At 51.0% G+C, this 17,987-nt stretch overlaps 4 protein-coding genes across 4 annotated transcripts; 3 read left to right on the forward strand and 1 right to left on the reverse strand.

Annotated features, from left to right (window-relative positions):
- Positions 1–4,750: 4,750 nt before the first annotated feature.
- BU24DRAFT_468916 (uncharacterized protein) lies at positions 4,751–5,565 on the forward strand (the record flags this gene model as incomplete). Its single annotated transcript, XM_033532561.1, has 4 exons — positions 4,751–4,950; positions 5,007–5,178; positions 5,251–5,389; positions 5,453–5,565. The coding sequence occupies 4 exons, from the start codon at positions 4,751–4,753 to the stop codon at positions 5,563–5,565; spliced, it is 624 nt and encodes a 207-aa protein (XP_033376836.1).
- A 635-nt stretch (positions 5,566–6,200) lies between these two features.
- On the forward strand, positions 6,201–7,846 carry BU24DRAFT_403123 (PLP-dependent transferase; the record flags this gene model as incomplete). The annotated part of the gene is made up of 2 exons (XM_033525557.1): positions 6,201–6,548; positions 6,608–7,846. The coding sequence occupies exons 1-2, from the start codon at positions 6,492–6,494 to the stop codon at positions 7,844–7,846; spliced, it is 1,296 nt and encodes a 431-aa protein (XP_033376837.1). The 5' UTR covers positions 6,201–6,491.
- A 34-nt stretch (positions 7,847–7,880) lies between these two features.
- BU24DRAFT_497942 (uncharacterized protein) lies at positions 7,881–9,759 on the reverse strand. Its single transcript, XM_033534313.1, has 2 exons — positions 9,660–9,759; positions 7,881–9,597 (listed from the first exon to the last, which is right to left on the reverse strand). The coding sequence occupies exons 1-2, from the start codon at positions 9,671–9,673 to the stop codon at positions 7,971–7,973; spliced, it is 1,641 nt and encodes a 546-aa protein (XP_033376838.1). The 5' UTR covers positions 9,674–9,759; the 3' UTR covers positions 7,881–7,970.
- A 234-nt stretch (positions 9,760–9,993) lies between these two features.
- Positions 9,994–17,939, forward strand: BU24DRAFT_468919 (uncharacterized protein; the record flags this gene model as incomplete). Its single annotated transcript, XM_033532562.1, has 2 exons — positions 9,994–11,357; positions 11,405–17,939. The coding sequence occupies 2 exons, from the start codon at positions 9,994–9,996 to the stop codon at positions 17,937–17,939; spliced, it is 7,899 nt and encodes a 2,632-aa protein (XP_033376839.1).
- Between the last annotated feature and the right edge of the window lie 48 nt (positions 17,940–17,987).

Here is a 17,987-nt window from a genome sequence, read left to right on the forward strand (position 1 = left end):
ACTAATCCACACTCTCGTAGATTATCTACGAAGGGGTGTTAAATGACTTTTTCACACGCGCACCGGGTAATTAGTATATTCGAACTCTCATTTATTCCCACCTAGGCAATTGATTTATTTTTTCGTCAAGCAAGCTCAGCCAATCACAATCCCTACCCGTCGCTTCAATATCTACTTAATCTCCATACTCCCCTTTCCTTGAAGCGAAGGGGAGTTAGATTGCGGCGGGCTGGGTCTTGGATGCCACGAGCCAAGTCTGTGCAATTCATATCGCGGTTTGTCTGGAGGGAGGGGGAGGAGATACCAAGCCGTACGGCACTTGCACTGGCATGATGGGTTTGATGGAGAGACCTTGGTGCAATCTCTATGGTGATAAGATCAAGATGGATAGGGCCGAGTTATATCCTGTGAACGTCGGGGGAACGTCGTAGCTTTCTTCCTCCTCCGACTGGCATTGTTATATGACGACCGCCTAAAAATAGTCTGTGTAGAATAAATCACATGAGAGCACATAGCATCGCAGCTAAAAATCCATGATATCTTCCAGACTATTCTCCCCGTAAACGCAGAACCTACTTGGCTGGCTCCCCCAGCATACCACGCCCCCGCGACATCATCTCGCGCCTTCTCTCTGGTGTCTACCTGTAGTCGTGATCTGCCGTCTCCAATACACCGGACATATACATCTCTTCCGCACTCCTCTCTCTCCTCGACGAGTATACGATATCGTTTCTCAACTAGGATTCTTACTATCTGGCCTGGCGACGATTGGATGGGCGATCAAACCGTGGACATGATATCTGTGAGTTTCCTTCATTGTGATTTCAAGACTACGCGTTCGACGGCAATGGGCGGTGGGTTTCATGTGTGTGACGCCGCGGTGTGATAATGATTCCGTTGTACTGGTATGGTATCCTACGTTATTCTGTGATTGCATGTTGACGTTATAACTCTTGGTGATTCTGCAGTTCTGTGGGTGGATACGATGCGGTGGTGTGTAGTGGTCCGCCGCCGCCGCTATGGACGGTGATGTATACGGCAGTGCATTGGACATTGCGATCGTTGTGCATGATTGGTATCTGTGATTGTTGCTGGCTCGTGAAGCTCCTTCTCACTGCGAATCTCGGGATGGCCTTTGTTGGTAGTGCGTGGTAGTTGATGCTTTGATATAGTAGGCTTTGCCGTGCCGTTGACGTGTGTGTGTATATGAAGAGGCTCGGCTCGTTATGTTGCCATTGCTATGTTTCCTCGTATGTCGTCTCGAGCTGGCTACTAAGGACGTTGGTACGTGCTGCAGGACGTACCTTCAGCGGCTATACAGCACCCACTTACGCGATCATATGGTACGTACCGACAGGTTTGAAGTGGAGAGAAGGGAATGGGAGGTATCATGAACGCGTTGAGAAATAGTATTTGATGCCGAGTTAGATCGGATGCATTTGGTGAGGTGATTTCTCCATCTGAAACTTCATGTCGTGGGGTGGGTGGGTGGCTCCCGGCGAAGAGACGCGTGGTGAATGGCGTCAAAAACGTGTGCAATGGACACAGTTCGGGTCGAGAAAGGGTATGGAAGGTTTGTTCGATGCGAGGAAACCTTTCTTGGGAGGGTGTAATAGGTATTTGGGGTGGTGGTGATGTATTCTCAGTATGGTGGGCGTGGTTACATGTGTGGTGTTTGTGTTGGCGATGCGAGGTGCAGACAAAACAGTGCATGACGGTACCATCAAACTTCATATACGACGGTATTTAGAAGGACCACTAAATACTTAGATGCATTTTGTTTGTCGTCAAGGCAGTGTCTGCGAGTCAAATGCCAGCGTGCATTCGTAGATGGTAACATTCTCACTCGAAATATATGTTGGCCTACTCAAGTCGAATTATGATCCGGCGATGCAGAGCGAGACGTTATATAGAGTAAATGGCATATCTCAGTGTCTCAAATAGCACCAAGTGATATGAGAAAGCATCGAAGATCACCATAGAGACAGATTCCCTCATGTCGTCACTCACTCACCTTCACCTTATCTCCCAAGCAAAGCCAGCCTCACCTCCACTACCGCCACCCCAACAGCCTCTTCCCACTCCACTTTCCTCCCCTCCTCCTATTAAAAATCACCCTCTCAAATCTTTTAACCACCTATATAAAGCACAAAACTTTCAATCCCTCCATCAGTCTGGTATAGATGAAGTGGATGGATTGTCTCGGATCAACCCTCTACATGAGTCCCACGGAGCAGGGGTTCGAGTACGTAAGAAGCCACAGACCTACCAGACAGGGCACAACAATCGGTCGAACGAGACCGGCAAAAAACTCCCGCCGGAATGTTATTTCCATGACGTGGGGTTTTCAGTTAGTCAAGCTTGCGGTGAGAGATCTGCATTAAGCGGGCGTTCTGTTTTTTGCCATTTTTTAAAAAAGATGGGATGGAAGATGGGATGGACAAGGGATAGGAGGAGGGAAATCTTTTTTGAGGTTTGGTTTGCATTTTTTTGCTTTGGGTTCCCGATTGGGATGGATGGAGATTTGAGTGGAGGTGAAGGCGAGGGTGCTGAAAATTGCGTAAGCAGACTTTTTGTCTTTGCTAGTTTGAACGGCTTGTTTTTTTTGTTTGTTATTGTCTTAGTTCTGCTGGTATATGTTCTTCTGGATAGCTCGGTCAATATGTACATATTTTGTATTGGATAGGTTAGACGTTTTGGATGTTTCTCTGGCTGGACAATTGCCGCAAAGAATGATGTATCCTTTCGCAGAAATTGAAAACACTTAGCTGATTGATAGAGGGACAGAACAGTTCAAGTATTTTGTTTGATGCTTATCGAAGGAGTATGAGCCTTACAAGGTAGCATGCAGGAATTCACTGCTTCTTTTATGTGGACTTAAGATGACAGACTTCATTACATTAGCTATCAAAACTAAACGAACTACAAGACCAAGTCAGGTGCTACTTACTGGCCATTTCAACCATGTATCTTCTCGCATCAAAGACTAAAGTTGTTGTTAACGGGTAGCCTTGCTCACGTACTGCATACAGTAGATCCATCCTTGGCTGACGTCTCAAGAATGCATTCAACATACAAAAGACATAACAACTACATCACGATCTATCCTGACGGACATGGCACACTTGTCACCATGTAGTTCAATCATCAACAAAAGTATGTAAGTGCCAACAAGCTCCTGTCGCAGGCCCTGTGCCTCGCTGGCATGTCGTTCCAAGCCTTCCGAAACCTACTCGATTCGGCATTATGCGCAAATGCGTCAAACACAGCGCTAGAGGGTTGGCACAGGCTGGGCCTTGGTACTCCCATCGAGATGCTGTACCAGTGGTTGAGGCACTTCCCCTCAGTATTCGATTCAGCTGTATTGCTCACAAACATCACCAATATCTGTCGGTGTGGTAGGCCACTTGCTTGAAATTGAAATGGAAATGCCCATTTAGAGATGTCGAGCGTAATGAACGTGTTCACGAATTGTTCTGGTGTTCTTTCCTTGGTCGTGACGAAGGGTTTTGGCCTTGTTCACGTCGATGACATTCCTTCACAATTTGATAATATGACAAACGTCGAGTTATTTGATACGAAGAGCATTGGACAATGTCATGTCGTCGGACTTCATACGAAGAAGAGTGGGGCCTGTAGATCCTTGCATCTCTTCCCTCCCATTGCCCATCTCACGTGAGTACAAATCAATCAACCTTCAATCGGACAGCTCAGACGCATCGTTCGTGAGATATTTCTAATCAAAATCTGAAGTTGTGAATTACTAAATATCTAGTCGAGACACTTGTCATGGATAATGATTGTGTCTTTTATCGACACTTATCAAATAGACCACGTGCACGCAGAGTTACCCGTTTGCAGCGCCTCCTCCGCACCCTGCAATCGGGAATATCCGCAAAGCCACCCTAATTCACCACCAAAACATCCAAGACTAGGACCAAGACCCCAAACTCAACCCCAGCGACGATTAGGATCTGCAGGGTGTTTACAAACTCCGCCCAATCATCGCATGCGATAAGAGCACATGTGAACGAGATAAAACCTCCGAAATAAGGCCCATGTCCCCGCGCTGCCAGTCATGCACTATCTCATACCCTCCCCCTCTGATTCGCATGCCTCGCGAGAAACATACCTCCAACCTCATCTCCATCGCGACTCGCATACATCGCCCGCACTCTACTCGCGGCCCGGGGCCAGAAAGCTATGCACGTAGGGCGGCCCCGAGCTCCAGCAATGGCAGCTCCTATGCGCCGCTCGTCAGTAATTCCCTGGGGTGGTGGTGATTTGCATGCCCGCCGGACCTTGGCTCCTTCTCCGACCTTCCCATTCGAGAGTAGAAAGTGATATGTCTAAATTCACTGGACCTGGGTACGTGGGACAACACCACTTGCGTGCCGCTGCGGTGGTTTGCAGCTGCGAGGGGCGTGGGCCTTATCATTGGAGGGAAAGGTATCGAGTGTCTTGAGTGAATGCTCCGGAGTAAGCGTGGATGGTGATGCTCGAGTAGAGATATGCGTCTCCGTGGTCGGCGCCTCCATGACCTATCGTGAGTATATAAAAGGTGAGGAGTTGCACATAAGAAACAATCGAATCGTAGGCATCGCATTGTTTAGTCTGACATCCGTACATCGCTTGGGTATCCATTCGTTCCTACCGGCCATCCATACTTGGGCTCATTGCTATATCTCCATTCCCTGGCATATATATCTCTTCATTCTCAGCCCTAAGACTTCAGAACAGCCTACCCAGCATGAAGTACATTCTCCTCGCCCTCACATCTGCAATCCTCACCTCTGCCGTCCCAGCACCGGTACTCGCCCCCCGCGCACCACCAAACATCCCCTCCACCGCAACAGCCAAGACGCAGCTCGCCGGCTTGACCGTCGCAGCACAGGGCCCTCAGGATGGCTACTCCCGTGACTTGTTCCCTCACTGGATCACACAGAGCGGGTACGTCGGCGATGTCTGTACTACCCTGGATTTATACTGACATAGTATCATCGTAGCGCCTGCAACACCCGCGAGGTAGTACTCAAGCGTGACGGCACCAACGTCGTGCAAGACTCATCCTGTGCTGCCACCTCTGGCACATGGGTTTCTCCCTACGACGGCGCCACCTGGACCGCCGCCAGTGACGTCGACATCGATCATATGGTCCCCTTGAGCAACGCCTGGAAGGTTCGTCCCTAATCTCTCCACCCTGCACCTATCCGTTATCAAGAGTCGACAGACACTAACCATGAACCACAGAGTGGCGCCGCTTCCTGGACGACCGCCCGTCGCCAGGCCTTCGCCAACGACCTCACCAACCCCCAGCTCCTCGCCGTCACCGACAACGTGAACCAGGCCAAGGGCGACAAGGGTCCCGAGGCTTGGAAGCCCTCCCTAAGTGAGTACTCCTCATCCATTCCAACATCTTCCAGACTCCGAATGAGTGCTAACAACAGAACAGCAAGCTACCACTGCACCTACGCCAAGATGTGGGTCAAGGTCAAGAGCACATACAGCCTGACCATCACGTCTGCTGAGAAGAGCGCTCTGACGACTATGTTGAACACTTGCTAGGCTAGCTGTCCGTTTTGCTGCGAGTGGGTTTCTGTGGCCGTGATGGAGTAGCGCTGGGTTGGGGAATTCCACATGAGTTGGTAGAAACTATTACGAATATTATGCGCTTATGAAGTTGAAATTTCGTGTCTTTCTGTGTGACTGTGACTGTGAGTCTAGCTACGTGGTGATGCTGTTTATTGACGGGGCGTGGATGTGATGAGTACGAGCCTGTAAGTGTTTGTTTTGTCTAGCAATTGTATGACTGCTAAACGTCTGGGGGATCTTCGAACTGTTAGGAGTGGAGGACCTTAGGCATTACTTTAAGGATGTTGAAAAAGACCTTGAAGCTCATTCATCTCAAGCGGACCCAACCTAACACATGCATGAAATTTTCCATTCTTAAGCACATCATTTAATACTATAACATTTGACATGCAGCTGATAACTCATCTTCATCAAAATATATCTTCTATCACCGCCGCTCATCCCAATCAAATCTTAAAAAAGATTAAACAATAGAAAAAACCTCACAAACGTGACGTGTTAAGATGCCTCGAAGAACAGACGTTGGGTTTAACGTTGGTCACGTAATCCACTGCGGGGATGACAACAACGAGAAGCAACATCATCTCTTCAATTTCAACGGCCGGAACTCTGAATTACCACTCATCCTTATATTTTCAGTTTTAAAGGATAGATAGACGGTGCTGGCCTTTGGAATTCGTCAAGGCGTAAGGTTCGAATAAATAGTGCGGGGTTTTCATTGCTACTTCTAGATCACTGTTTTCGGAATGTGATCGGGGGCAGTGGATAAAACCAAGTCTATGATACTGATACGAAGGACATATACATTGCTACTTGACAGCAACCTATTTAGTTGAGCCTCATTCGTTTTCTCTGCACGACGATTTTCATAAAGAAGTTGAATATCACGGAGGTAAATCATGGGTTCCAACATATCTGACCGAGCGTCGAGTGTCAAAGGCAGACGTATAAGAAAGGTAAGTTTTGAAAGTCACCACTCCTCTTGATCATCGAGTCAAATTCTAACTTGCAGCAGGATGCCTGGGACGGAACAAACATCTGGCATCCGCAGCGAAATCCCAACGGCTACATCTCACTGGGTCTAGCAGAGAACTCCCTCATGCATTCCGAACTGCGTGATTTCCTCAACACCAAAACCCCCATCGACTCCAATTCCAAAGCCTTCACCTACGGCGATGCATCACTCTCCCTCCGACTCGCCATATCTCGCTTCCTAACCTCTCAACTTCAACCCGCACGCCCTTTCACGCCAGACCAGATGTTCGCAACAAGCGGCGTCAACGTCGCAATCGAGCACTGCGCCTGGGGTCTCGCGAACGCAGGCGACGGCATCCTCGTCGGCCGTCCCTACCACCGCATGTTCATCCAGAACATCCAGCTCCGGATGAACGTCCGCTTCATTCCCGTCTCCTTCGGAGCCGAAGACCCATTCCGCCCCGCCATCGTCCAAGACTACGAAGCCGCATTACACCTCGCCCACAGCCAGGGCATCACCGTCCGCGCACTCCTCCTCTGCCACCCCCACAACCCCCTCGGCCGCTACTACCCCCTCGACACCCTCATCCAACTCCTCAAGTTCTGCCAAAAACACCAGATCCATATCATATCCGACGAGATCTACGCGCTCTCCACCTTCCCCACCCGTGACACCCACCAATCCTTCCACTCCGTCTCCTCAATCGACACAACCGACCTCATCGACCCGTCCCTCGTCCACATCCTCTGGGGCCCGTCCAAGGACTTCGGCGCGAGCGGTCTGCGCACCGGCGTCGTGATTTCGCAGTCCAACCTTGGGTTTCTCGCCGCGCTGCGGACATGTGGGTTGTACTCTGCGCCGTCGTCGCTTGCGGAGAACGCGGTGGTGGAGGTGTTGTCGGACGGGGAGTTCGCGAGGGCGTATGTGGAGGAGAATCGGAGGCGGATTGCGGAGGCGTATGGGGTTGTTGGTGAGGTGCTGGGACGGTATGGGTTGGAGTGGAGAAGGGGGGTGAATGCGGCGTTTTTTGTGTGGGTGGATTTGGGGAGGGCGTGGATTGAGGCGAGGGGGGGAGGGAGCAGGTGGGAGGGATTGACGGAGGAGATTTGTGGGAGGTGTTTGGAGGAGGGGGTTGTGGTTGTTGGGGGGGATTTAGCGGGCGCGGAGGAGGAAGGCTGGGTGAGGGTTGTGTTTACGAGGGAGAGGGGGGAGGTTGAGGAGGGGGTTAGGAGGATTGCTAGGGCTGTGTTGGGGAAGGGGGTGGGTGTGAGGTTGTAGGTTTGATGTAAACGTGGGCGGGTGACAGATTGATCTTATTCTTATTATCATTATTGTGATTGGTATTGTAACATTTGATACTTTTACACATGGTTCTTGACGTTGAGGTGAAGTACGAGCGCAACTACGCGAAGTCAAACTCCTCGAACGCGGTCTTAAACGCCGCGACATCTGCCTCCTCCTCCTGCTGCGTCTGTCCGCATTCGTGCCAGTCGACCCTGTTATCCAGCGCCATAAGCTTGGCTAATACCTCACGGCCGAACTGATTGTGGAACTTGATTCTCTCGTCGAAGCGCATGACGAAGCTTGTCTCGACCTCGTCCTCCGGGTCCCACAGCACGAAGCGGAAGAAATCCGTCGTCTCCTCCACGCCGTCGCCGACGTCCGCCTTCTCGATCGACGGCCAGTGCAAGTTCTCCGCAAGCGCCTTGAAGCCGGCTTCCACGAGGCCGCTGCGGATGAGCGACGCCTCCACGGGAAGGTATTGCCAGTGTGTATGGGGTAGGCTGGCCTTGCTGACTTCCCACGTGATGGAGCCTAGGTCGTTGCCTGCCCGTGACTTGAGCATGGCGTTCATCGCGGAGCGGTATTTCACCATCTCCGCGTATGTCACGTGTCGTTCGTCTTCTGGCATGGCGGCAAGAGTGGGCTGGTGTTCGAACGGGATGATGAGAATGTGAGAGGGGAAGCCCAACTTTGGGTATGTAGTTGGAGTTGGCAATGGTCCTTTTGCGGTTGTGAGGTAGGAGGCGTCGCCGATGGAGGTGACGAGGTGAGTGGCGGTGTCTGGGTTTGCGAGACAGAAGAAGCATTCTGATGCCGAGAGTGGTCCGTGGCGGTTGTGGGCGTTGCCGCGTCGGCGCTTGTTTGGACGGCCGCGCCCGCCGCCTCCCCGAGATGAGGTTTCGTAGACAAGGCCAGATCCTTGGTACTCCTGGGCCGCGGACCGCTTCTTATCGGAATGGATGAGTGGAGAGGCGGTTGCGTTTTCAGGTGGGGACACGGGGTTGCTGGCCTTGGGGTCCAGACTGAAAGCATAGATCCACTTCTGCTTGTTGGGGTTGCCGTATGATGCAAGACTTATGAACCTCGTGATGGGATAGAGGTTCTCGGTTTCTTCACTGGGGACGTGAAAGAACGGCTCGCGTTCATAGAACGCCTCACTTGCTGCCGAAAAGTGATACTTTGGCTTCAAGACAGTGGCCAGATCGGCCAGGCATTGTTGCGACTGCGGCTCCTGCTCCGCGTCGAAGGGGTTTTTGGAACGATTTCGAATTCCAGTTGGCCACTCATGGGTAATAAGAATGTCCGCTGAGACAGCTCCTCGGAGGATCTTGGCATCTGTTTCGCTGTAATATGGTGGATACTTGTCTTTCGATTCACCTGCGATGATGTTCGGGTCTAGATGACCCCCTAGAGTGACGATGCGGATTCCCTCCGAGGTCTTCATGACGGATCGTTTTCCGAGAAAGTGAAGATTTTCGCAGATGTCGTCGGCGTTAGCCTCCAGCCTCGCCACCACTGATGGTGGGAATGAGGAGCCCGCCAATGCGAAGTAAGTTGTGAATGGGACTTTGATGTTCCCATTGATGAGTGAAGTGAGATTCTTCTCATCTTCTTCTGTAGATGTCGCGGGGTCCGCGAACAAGTTGCCCACCACAAGGGCGAAGGCGAAGTTCTGCTTTTCTTGCAAAGCGCCCAGCTTCTGGAATACTGCTGGGTATTGGCCGTTGACATTGCCAACAACGGCTCTGATTTGCGGGTTAGCGCTGTGTAATTGGAACATCCAATTGTGAAAGGAAATGTATATTACATTTTGGCAGCCATTGCTGTCGAATGTGTATGGCGGGTACGGTAGTTGTTGTTGTGATGTGATGAGCGTAGTAAGTGAAGGTAAAGTTGATGAAGGGTAAAAGGTATCCAAGTACAAGTCGAAGTTTATTTGTCGCGTTGGTAGTTGTTGTACGTCGGCATGTCGGAGGTTTATGGGTGGTCCGTGTTGTGGCTGATGGCAATGCGCCCTCATTGGTCACAGCTTTTCTACATCCCTGATCCCTGCTCTTCCTCTGGAAATTTTTGGAGAGTTCTCTCATGCGCATTTCCTGTCGTCTTGTCCAAAGCTTCTTCCATACACAACACATCCCACTATGGCAGCCATGTCTCGAGGCACCGTCACAAAGTCTCGTTCCGGAACTGGCTCAAAGCCTAAGGGAGGCACCGTTTCCTCCCGAAAACATCGATTCGAATCCTTCTCTCAACGCATAGCGAAGCTCAAGATCGAACCCGTTCGCCGTGGCCGCAATACCGTTCTCGACGATGCAGAACTCGACGACACCTTCTCCTACTTTAGGAACTCCCTCGATGAGTGGAAGGGACTTAACATGGCCGAAACCTTTACCGCATTCGCCCGACAGGTTTCCCCGCTTTGCGAAAGCCTACCCCAATTGCTCCACCACGCCGATCGCATCCTCGATCTTCTAGTAGAAACAATTGAGAAGGCGGACACATGGAGTCAAGAGCCATTGTTGGGTCTCACGGCGCACTTCGCCCACGATCTGGGCGCAAAGTTTGAAAAATACTTCGAGCGGGTGGTAAAGACGGTGTCGCATGTTGCAGCCACCCACCAGGCCGTCGAGGTGATCGAATGGAGCTTTTCATGCCTCGCATGGCTCTTCAAATACCTCTCACGACTGCTCGTACCCGACCTGCGGCCCATATTTGACTTGATGGCTCCATTGCTCGGAAAGGAACACCAGAAGGCATTCGTTGCAAGCTTCGCCGCGGAGTCTCTTAGCTTTCTCGTGCGCAAGGCTGGCGCCACTTACCACAGAGATAAGAAGCCCTTGGAATTGATCATCAAACACATTTCGGACCAATTGGAGGAACTGCAGGACAGTGATAAGGACCATAGCGAGTTCCAGCGCGGTCTCATGTCTCTATTTGCGGATTCAATGAAAGGTGTGCAGCGGGGACTACATTCGAGTGCTGTTGCCATATTGCAGGAAATGCTTCGACAAACCTATCATCCGGATCATGTCGTATTGCGGGTATCGCCTCTGGAACCAATTCTTAAGGGATCGGTCATCTCAATGATCCATCATTCGGATGCCGAGACTTTCGAAGCTCTGCTTGTGCCAATTCTGGAACAAGTCAAGAGTGCAGTTTCTGAGACAAGATGGCTCGGACTCTCATCCCGGCTCTTGTATATTGTTTGCGGTGTGCGAAAAGGAAGCAGGGTGAAGGACTGGCCTTTGGTTTTTCAGACTTTGAAGAGCTTGTTCGATTCTACAAACCCTCCGCAGCCTTCTGTCAACTTACACAAGCAAGATTTCCTTGCTGCCGTGGCTGTACTTTTCCAATATTGTCCTCTGGATACAGCTATTCCTCACGTTCAACTCCTAGAAGTACTCTCCCAGGATGCCTGGGAAAATGACTTCTTACCATTCTGCAATCTCTTTGCCGACATAGGAAGTGAGCGCTTCAAAGCCTTGCTGCTTCCCTACTTCAAAAGGTGGGTTTGAAATAATCATTGACTAACTTGTACTAACTCTCAATCAGATTTGTTGCACAGAAAGCCGAAAAACATGGACCTGAAATCTGCACTATACTGCCTGAACTTCGACGCAACGAGGCTCTGCCTAGCAGCACAATCAACGTATCTCCAAGGTGGCAAGAAGCCATTATCAAAAGATTCAAAGATCTTACAAAGCGCGCTCAATCAGATGATGATCTCATACAGGCCTCTCACGACTGTACTGCATATCTCGATGCGTCGGCAACGCTCGATCTTCGGGACGACATCAAAGAAAAGATTCTGAACCAACTCCAACACGTCTTGAAACAGGCAATTCAAATCAGTGATCCAGCCAACGTCCAGCCTCTGCATATCCTTGCAACAGGTACAGGATTCCAGTTTCTAGTTGAGGACAGCCGGCACACGGACGTGCTACTAGAACTTTGGCCCTCGCTATGCCAAGCCTCTCAGATCTACGGCAACTATCCTGCTTTCTGGCAATCGATGCTCGCTCTAATGGAGAAGAACAAGACATCTACAGCCGTTGAAGGTGCCCACAGAGCTCCATTCGAAAAGGCCTTGATGTCTTGTTTAGGCTCTCCATCCCATGATCTTCGACTTGTGGCACTTGGTATACTTGAACTTCTTGCGACAAAAAGCGAAGATCAGAAGACAATTGTGGCGACCGCGAGAATGATCGAGGATACACCCTTGTCCTTGGAGACTGCGCGTCTAGTATCGATGCGTATTCGACAACTTGCGAAGACCTATCCAACTGTCTGCTCCGATGATTGGGTAAGCGAGGCAATCCCGACATATTGCTTCGGTTTGCTGCATGTCAAGTTCTCTCAAGTATGGGATGATACTTGCGTTGCGCTCAAGGAAATGTGTAATACGAAGGAAGGAGAGGGACACATTACCAGGATTTCATTCGAATGGCTCAACGAACCGGAATCAACCAATGACGAAGTGATAGAGGGCCCTCCGAGTGAACGGCCAATACCGCGATATGCGTCTGAGTTCGAGTGTACAAATCTCATGCACCTTGAACGAAAGAGTCGGCAGACCGCAGCATCATTTAGCGACCTTGAACTGCGGTTGAAATCAGCATTCCAATCCCGTCACCCACACGTTCCTTTCATCACTCTTTTCAGCCGAGCTCAGTCCCTGCGATTGTTGAACACGATTCCACAGGTGGCTGAGAAAAAATCGCGTCTTCTGGTGCCAGTTCTCTTGCAATGGGCATTGAATCATCCTACCGAAGAATCTGCCGAGGACGAAACCACTGGAGATGAAACCGAGACGAATGGGTCCCATTGGTCAAGGAAGGATCAAAAGGCAATGCTCACGGTCTTCTCAAAATTCAACAATCCTAGAGTTCTCTACAAAGCCGAGGATGTGCATGAAGCACTACTCGTTCTCTTAGGAAACGGAGACGTCGAAATCCAGAAGGCGGCTTTGAAGGCAATCATGACGTGGAAAAATCCCGCAATCACTCGCTACCAAGAGAATCTGTCAAATCTTCTCGACGATGCTCGGTTCCGAGAGGAGATCTCCGTCTTCATGGACGTCAGCAAAGAGGATAGCCACTTGCAGAACGAGCATCGAGCAGATCTTCTTCCCGTCATCCTTCGGATACTTTATGGAAAAGTGGTTAGTGGAAAGCGCGGCCAGGAGGCTAAGCGCAAGGCGGTGTTCATTGCATTGACAAGATTTGAACAAGACGCTGTGCGCCAATTCCTCAACATAGCCTTCGGGCCTATCGGTAATGTGTCTATTGTCGTGGAAGGCGAACTTAATGAAGACCTCGTCTCGAAAGACCTAGTGACACTGAGGAAGCAAGTTGGTCTCCTGAACATGCTCGAGGATATGTTAAACACCCTGAAAACGACCATGACTCCATTTGTCTCTTCCATTATCGATCCTCTCCTGTATTGTCTCATCAGATCCTCCCGACAATTGACATCGGTATCCGCCATAGATGGCAGCAACACTACTCGAGATGAGGGTTTACAGACTTCGCTGCTCAAGACTGTTCGACAAAGAGGATTCCATGTTCTGAACATACTTTTCGAGAACTGTCCAGAGCATCCATGGGACAAGTTTATCCCGGCTATCGTCCAAGAACTGGCTGTACCTAGGCTCCAACAGCTTCCTATTGAGACCGCTCAATCGGTATCGGGATTACTCAGACTTTTCGGAGCCTGGTCCAAATCCCCTAAAACGGCCCTGTTTCTTGTCCAATATAATCAAGATATTCTCGTAAAGGTCATCGACACTTTAGAAGTACCATCCGCGAAGGAGGAAGTGAAGCAATTCGTCCTCGATCAGATTCTGCGATCCCTGATCAGTCTGGGGACGACAGAGAAGCTCGCGGATAGTCAGGCAGAAGCGCAAGATAATAGTGTGCGTACCGACATATTACAGAAGTATGCACCCGATATTCTGTCCAAAGTCGGCGATCTGTTGAAGAAGAGCCCAAGTAAAGAGTTGCTGGAGTCTGCCGTCCACACTGTTGCTGATATCGCGCCTCACATTACTGGGTCTACCGAGTCTCGAGGCTTGATTGAGATTGCTTGCTTCCTACTCACACAACCCTCCAAGCGAGTTAACTCTCATACTAAGCTTGGTCTGCTGAGAATTCTGTACGAGTTCATTCCACGTTGCAGCAGCGAAGACCTTAACGAGCTACTTCAGGGTATCCTTGATGTTACTTGCTCCTTGTTCGCCTTCGTGAAAGACCGGGCCGCCCGCACTGTGGTTTGTGACGTACTGAAAGTGCTTTCAAGCCACACTCCAGAGCTTGATAAAGTATCCCAGCTATGTTATGATCTCAATGCTTTCTCTACAACACGACTCGATGAGCCCGATTTCGATCGCAGAAGTTCAGCATTCAACACCATCAATCAAGATCAGGGGGAGAAGTTTTCCTTGATGCAGTGGAAGCCAATCGTTTACAACATGCTGTACCACATCAAAGACAACGACGAACTAGTCATTCGAGATAGCGCGTCGTTGTCTCTACGACGCTTCATTGACGCTTCAACTGGCAAGGAAGATTTCAAACCCTTCTTGACTTCCGCTATCATACCAGGCCTACAGAACGGAATGCGTGAGGATTCGGAACTCGTGCGAAATGAATTCCTTGCTGTCCTGTCCCATCTCATTAGCACCTTTTCGGAGTGGCCACTGGTCGCTGACATGCACGTACTTCTCGGCCCAGATGATGAGGCCTCTTTCTTTGGAAATATCTTGCACATCCAAGCCCATCGACGTCTTCGAGCCCTTCGCAAACTTGCAGCAAGCGCATCAGAACTCAAGAGCGGCAACATTGCCCATTTCTTCATCCCTCTTATTGAGCATTTCATATTCAACAAGGCTGAGGATGAAAGCGCACACAATCTTGCAGGAGAGGCGATCAAGTCGATATCCTCGCTTTCCGAATGGCTTGAGTGGCCGCAGTTCCGTTCGCTCTTGAGGAGATTCATAGGATATTTGACCAGCAAGGAAGACCTACAGAAGACAGTCATTAAGCTGCTTGCAGGCATGATGGATGCTCTCAATCGCGCAGGACAAGCAAAGGGCTATACGACTGCCCAGAATTCGAATGGGAATGCCGATGAAGGCGATGAGGAACCTGCTGATGAAAATGCCATGGACGTCGATGTCCCGAAATCGATGTTGACCAAAACTCTCCCACAGCAGGAGAAGCTGACCACAGATCTATCCAGCAATATCCTTCCGCCGTTGACCAAGTTCTTGCACGACAAGGATGAGGCTACCGTCAGTCTCCGTGTGCCAATTGCAATCGCAGTGGTCAAGGTATTATTGGTATTGCCTCCCCAAGAAGTGGAGAATCGCCTACCATCTGTCCTGCTTGATATCTGTCAAATTCTGAAGAGCCGCTCTCAAGACGCCAGAGACATGTCCCGCAATACGTTGTCAGAAATCGCACTCCTCACTGGTCCTTCGTATCTGGGTTTCATCCTCAAATCACTCCGTGGCGCATTGCAAAGAGGTTATCAACTCCATGTTCTGTCTTTCACGTTGCACCACATTCTTGTGAAATTGACAGACAAGTTGAAGCCTGGAGACCTGGACTACTGCCTGCCTGAAATCGTAGATGTCATTATGGATGACATCTTTGGCGTCACGGGCCAGGAGAAGGATGCAGAAGAGTATATCAGCAAAATGAGGGAGGTCAAGAGCAGCAAGAGTTATGATTCGATGGACATCGTCTCGCGGAGCGCAACCCCGTCTCATTTGGTAGACCTCATCATGCCGACAAAGTCACTCCTATGCGAGAGGATAACCGCGAAGATGGTTCAGAAAATCGACGAACTGCTGCGACGTGTAGGCCTTGGAATATTGCAGAACCCTACGGTTCAGGACCGCGACATTCTGATTTTCTGCTACGAGTTGATTCAGGAAGTCTATAAAACCAATGCCGCCCCCGTCCAAGTCAAGTCTGACGACTCGAAGAGCCAGAGGTATATTATCAATATCAAGGGCGCTGCCAAGTCGGGTGCTCGAGGGTCAACGTCATCCCACATCTACAAGATCACCCGGTTCAGCTTCGATGTTCTACGTACGGTACTCAAGAAGCATTCGGAGCTCCAGACACCCCAGAACCTCGCAGGCTTCCTGCCTATCATTGGTGATGCTCTCGTCCAAGGACACGAAGAGGTACAAATATCGGCAATCCGTCTGTTGACAACTATTATCAAAACACCTTTGGACGGCTTGGACAAGGACTGTCCCGTCTATGTGACTGAGAGCGTTCGCATGATTAAGGGTGCCCCATCTTCCAACACCGAACTTGCCCAAGCCTCGCTGAAGCTGATCTCGGCGATTCTGCGCGAACGACCCAATGTAGAAGTCAAAGAGCGTGATGTTGCACACCTGCTCAAGCGAATCATTCCCGATCTCGACGAGCCTGATCGCCAGGGTGTTACCTTCGGCTTTGTCAAGGCCGTCATGAACCGCAAGATCATCATCACGGAGATCTACGAGGTCATGGACCGAGTAGCTGCTATGATGGTGACGAACCAAACGAGATCGGCGCGAGATCTTGCTCGAAGCAACTACTTCCATTTCCTCATGGAGTACCCACAGGCCAAGAATAGGTTCACCAAGCAGCTCGAGTTCTTGATCCGAAATCTGCGGTACGACCACGTCGAGGGCAGACAGTCCGTCATGGAAGCCATCAATCTGATCTTGACTAAGGTCGGGGACAATGTGCTGCAAGACGTGCTTGGCATGATGTTCATCCCTCTTGTGCACACCATGGCGAATGACGACTCGAGCGATTGCCGCACCATGGCTGGCGCTCTACTGAAGAAATTGTTTGAGCGAGCCGATGCGCAGAGAATGAAGGGCTTCGTGTCTGACCTACGTACCTGGCTTGAGCAAGACGAGGACAGTGGGTTGAAACGACTGGGCATTCAATGCTGGGGTCTCTACTTTGAGGTCGCAGAGTCGAAGCCTTCGGAGTTGGAATTCGTGCTCACAGAGCTGCAATCAACCGTGGAAGAGAGCTTGGAGCGACGCGACGAAGACGACTGGGAGCTTCTCTACTACTCCCTGACCGTGTTCCAGAAACTCTGCAAATCTTCGCCCGACCTTACATTCTCGTCGGAGGATTTCTGGGATGCGATCCAGACATGCGTCTCCTATCCCCACGCCTGGGTGAAGCTCACCGCAGCCAAGCTGATGGGCATGTACTTCGCGGACGTGGCCACGACGAACAAGGACAACGGATTAACCGTCGTGCCCTTGGTCGGCTCTCACGGCTTGCAGCTAACAGAGGTCGACATGATCAAACTCACCAACGCGTTCCTGCGCAACCTCGCCGTCTTCGAAGTCACCGAGGAGCTGTGCGCGCAGAGCGTCCGCAACCTGACCTTCCTCGCCCGCTGCTTCGCTGTCAACGGCCTCGACTGGAACTGGCACAAAGTCCACGAAGCCGCCGGCGACGAGAACAACAACGACGAAGACGACGAGGAAGAAGAAGACGCCGCCGCGAACCCCAACTCCGACAACGACTCCTCCACTACAACCACCACGCGCACACCCCCCACCGCAATCCACCGCCTCATAACGCGCCTCTCCGCGCTCATCCGTCGCGAAACCAAGATCATGAAAGCGCAGTCCCTGTACCCGAAAACCGCCGTCCTCACCCTTCTCGAAACCCTGACCTCCAACCTGCCCATCCCACCGCTCCTCCCCTCCCTCCCCCACCTCCTCACCACCCTCTCCATCCTGACCGACCCGCTCACGCCGGTCCCCCGCTCCACCGACGCAGCGTTCAACGACGCGTACCGCGCGCTCATCGACAAGGCGCGGGAGGTCATGCGCACGCTGCAGAAGCGCATGGGGAGCCAGGAGTACCTGGCCGTCATTGGCGACGTGCAGAGGGGGATTAAGGAGAGGAGGGAGGAGAGGAGGCAGAAGAGGAAGATCGCGGCGGTGGTGGAGCCGGAGAAGGTGGCGAGGGAGAAGAGGAGGAGGCATGAGGGGAAGAAGGTCAAGAGGAAGGAGAGGGGGGCTGAGAGCCGGGGGTTGAGGAGGGGGTGGTAGTTGGTTAAAAGCGTAGGCGTTTTGTTTTATATATTTCATGGGGTAGTT

Source organism: Aaosphaeria arxii (genome assembly GCF_010015735.1).
Source record: "Aaosphaeria arxii CBS 175.79 unplaced genomic scaffold BU24scaffold_18, whole genome shotgun sequence".
Taxonomy (NCBI): domain Eukaryota; kingdom Fungi; phylum Ascomycota; class Dothideomycetes; order Pleosporales; genus Aaosphaeria; species Aaosphaeria arxii.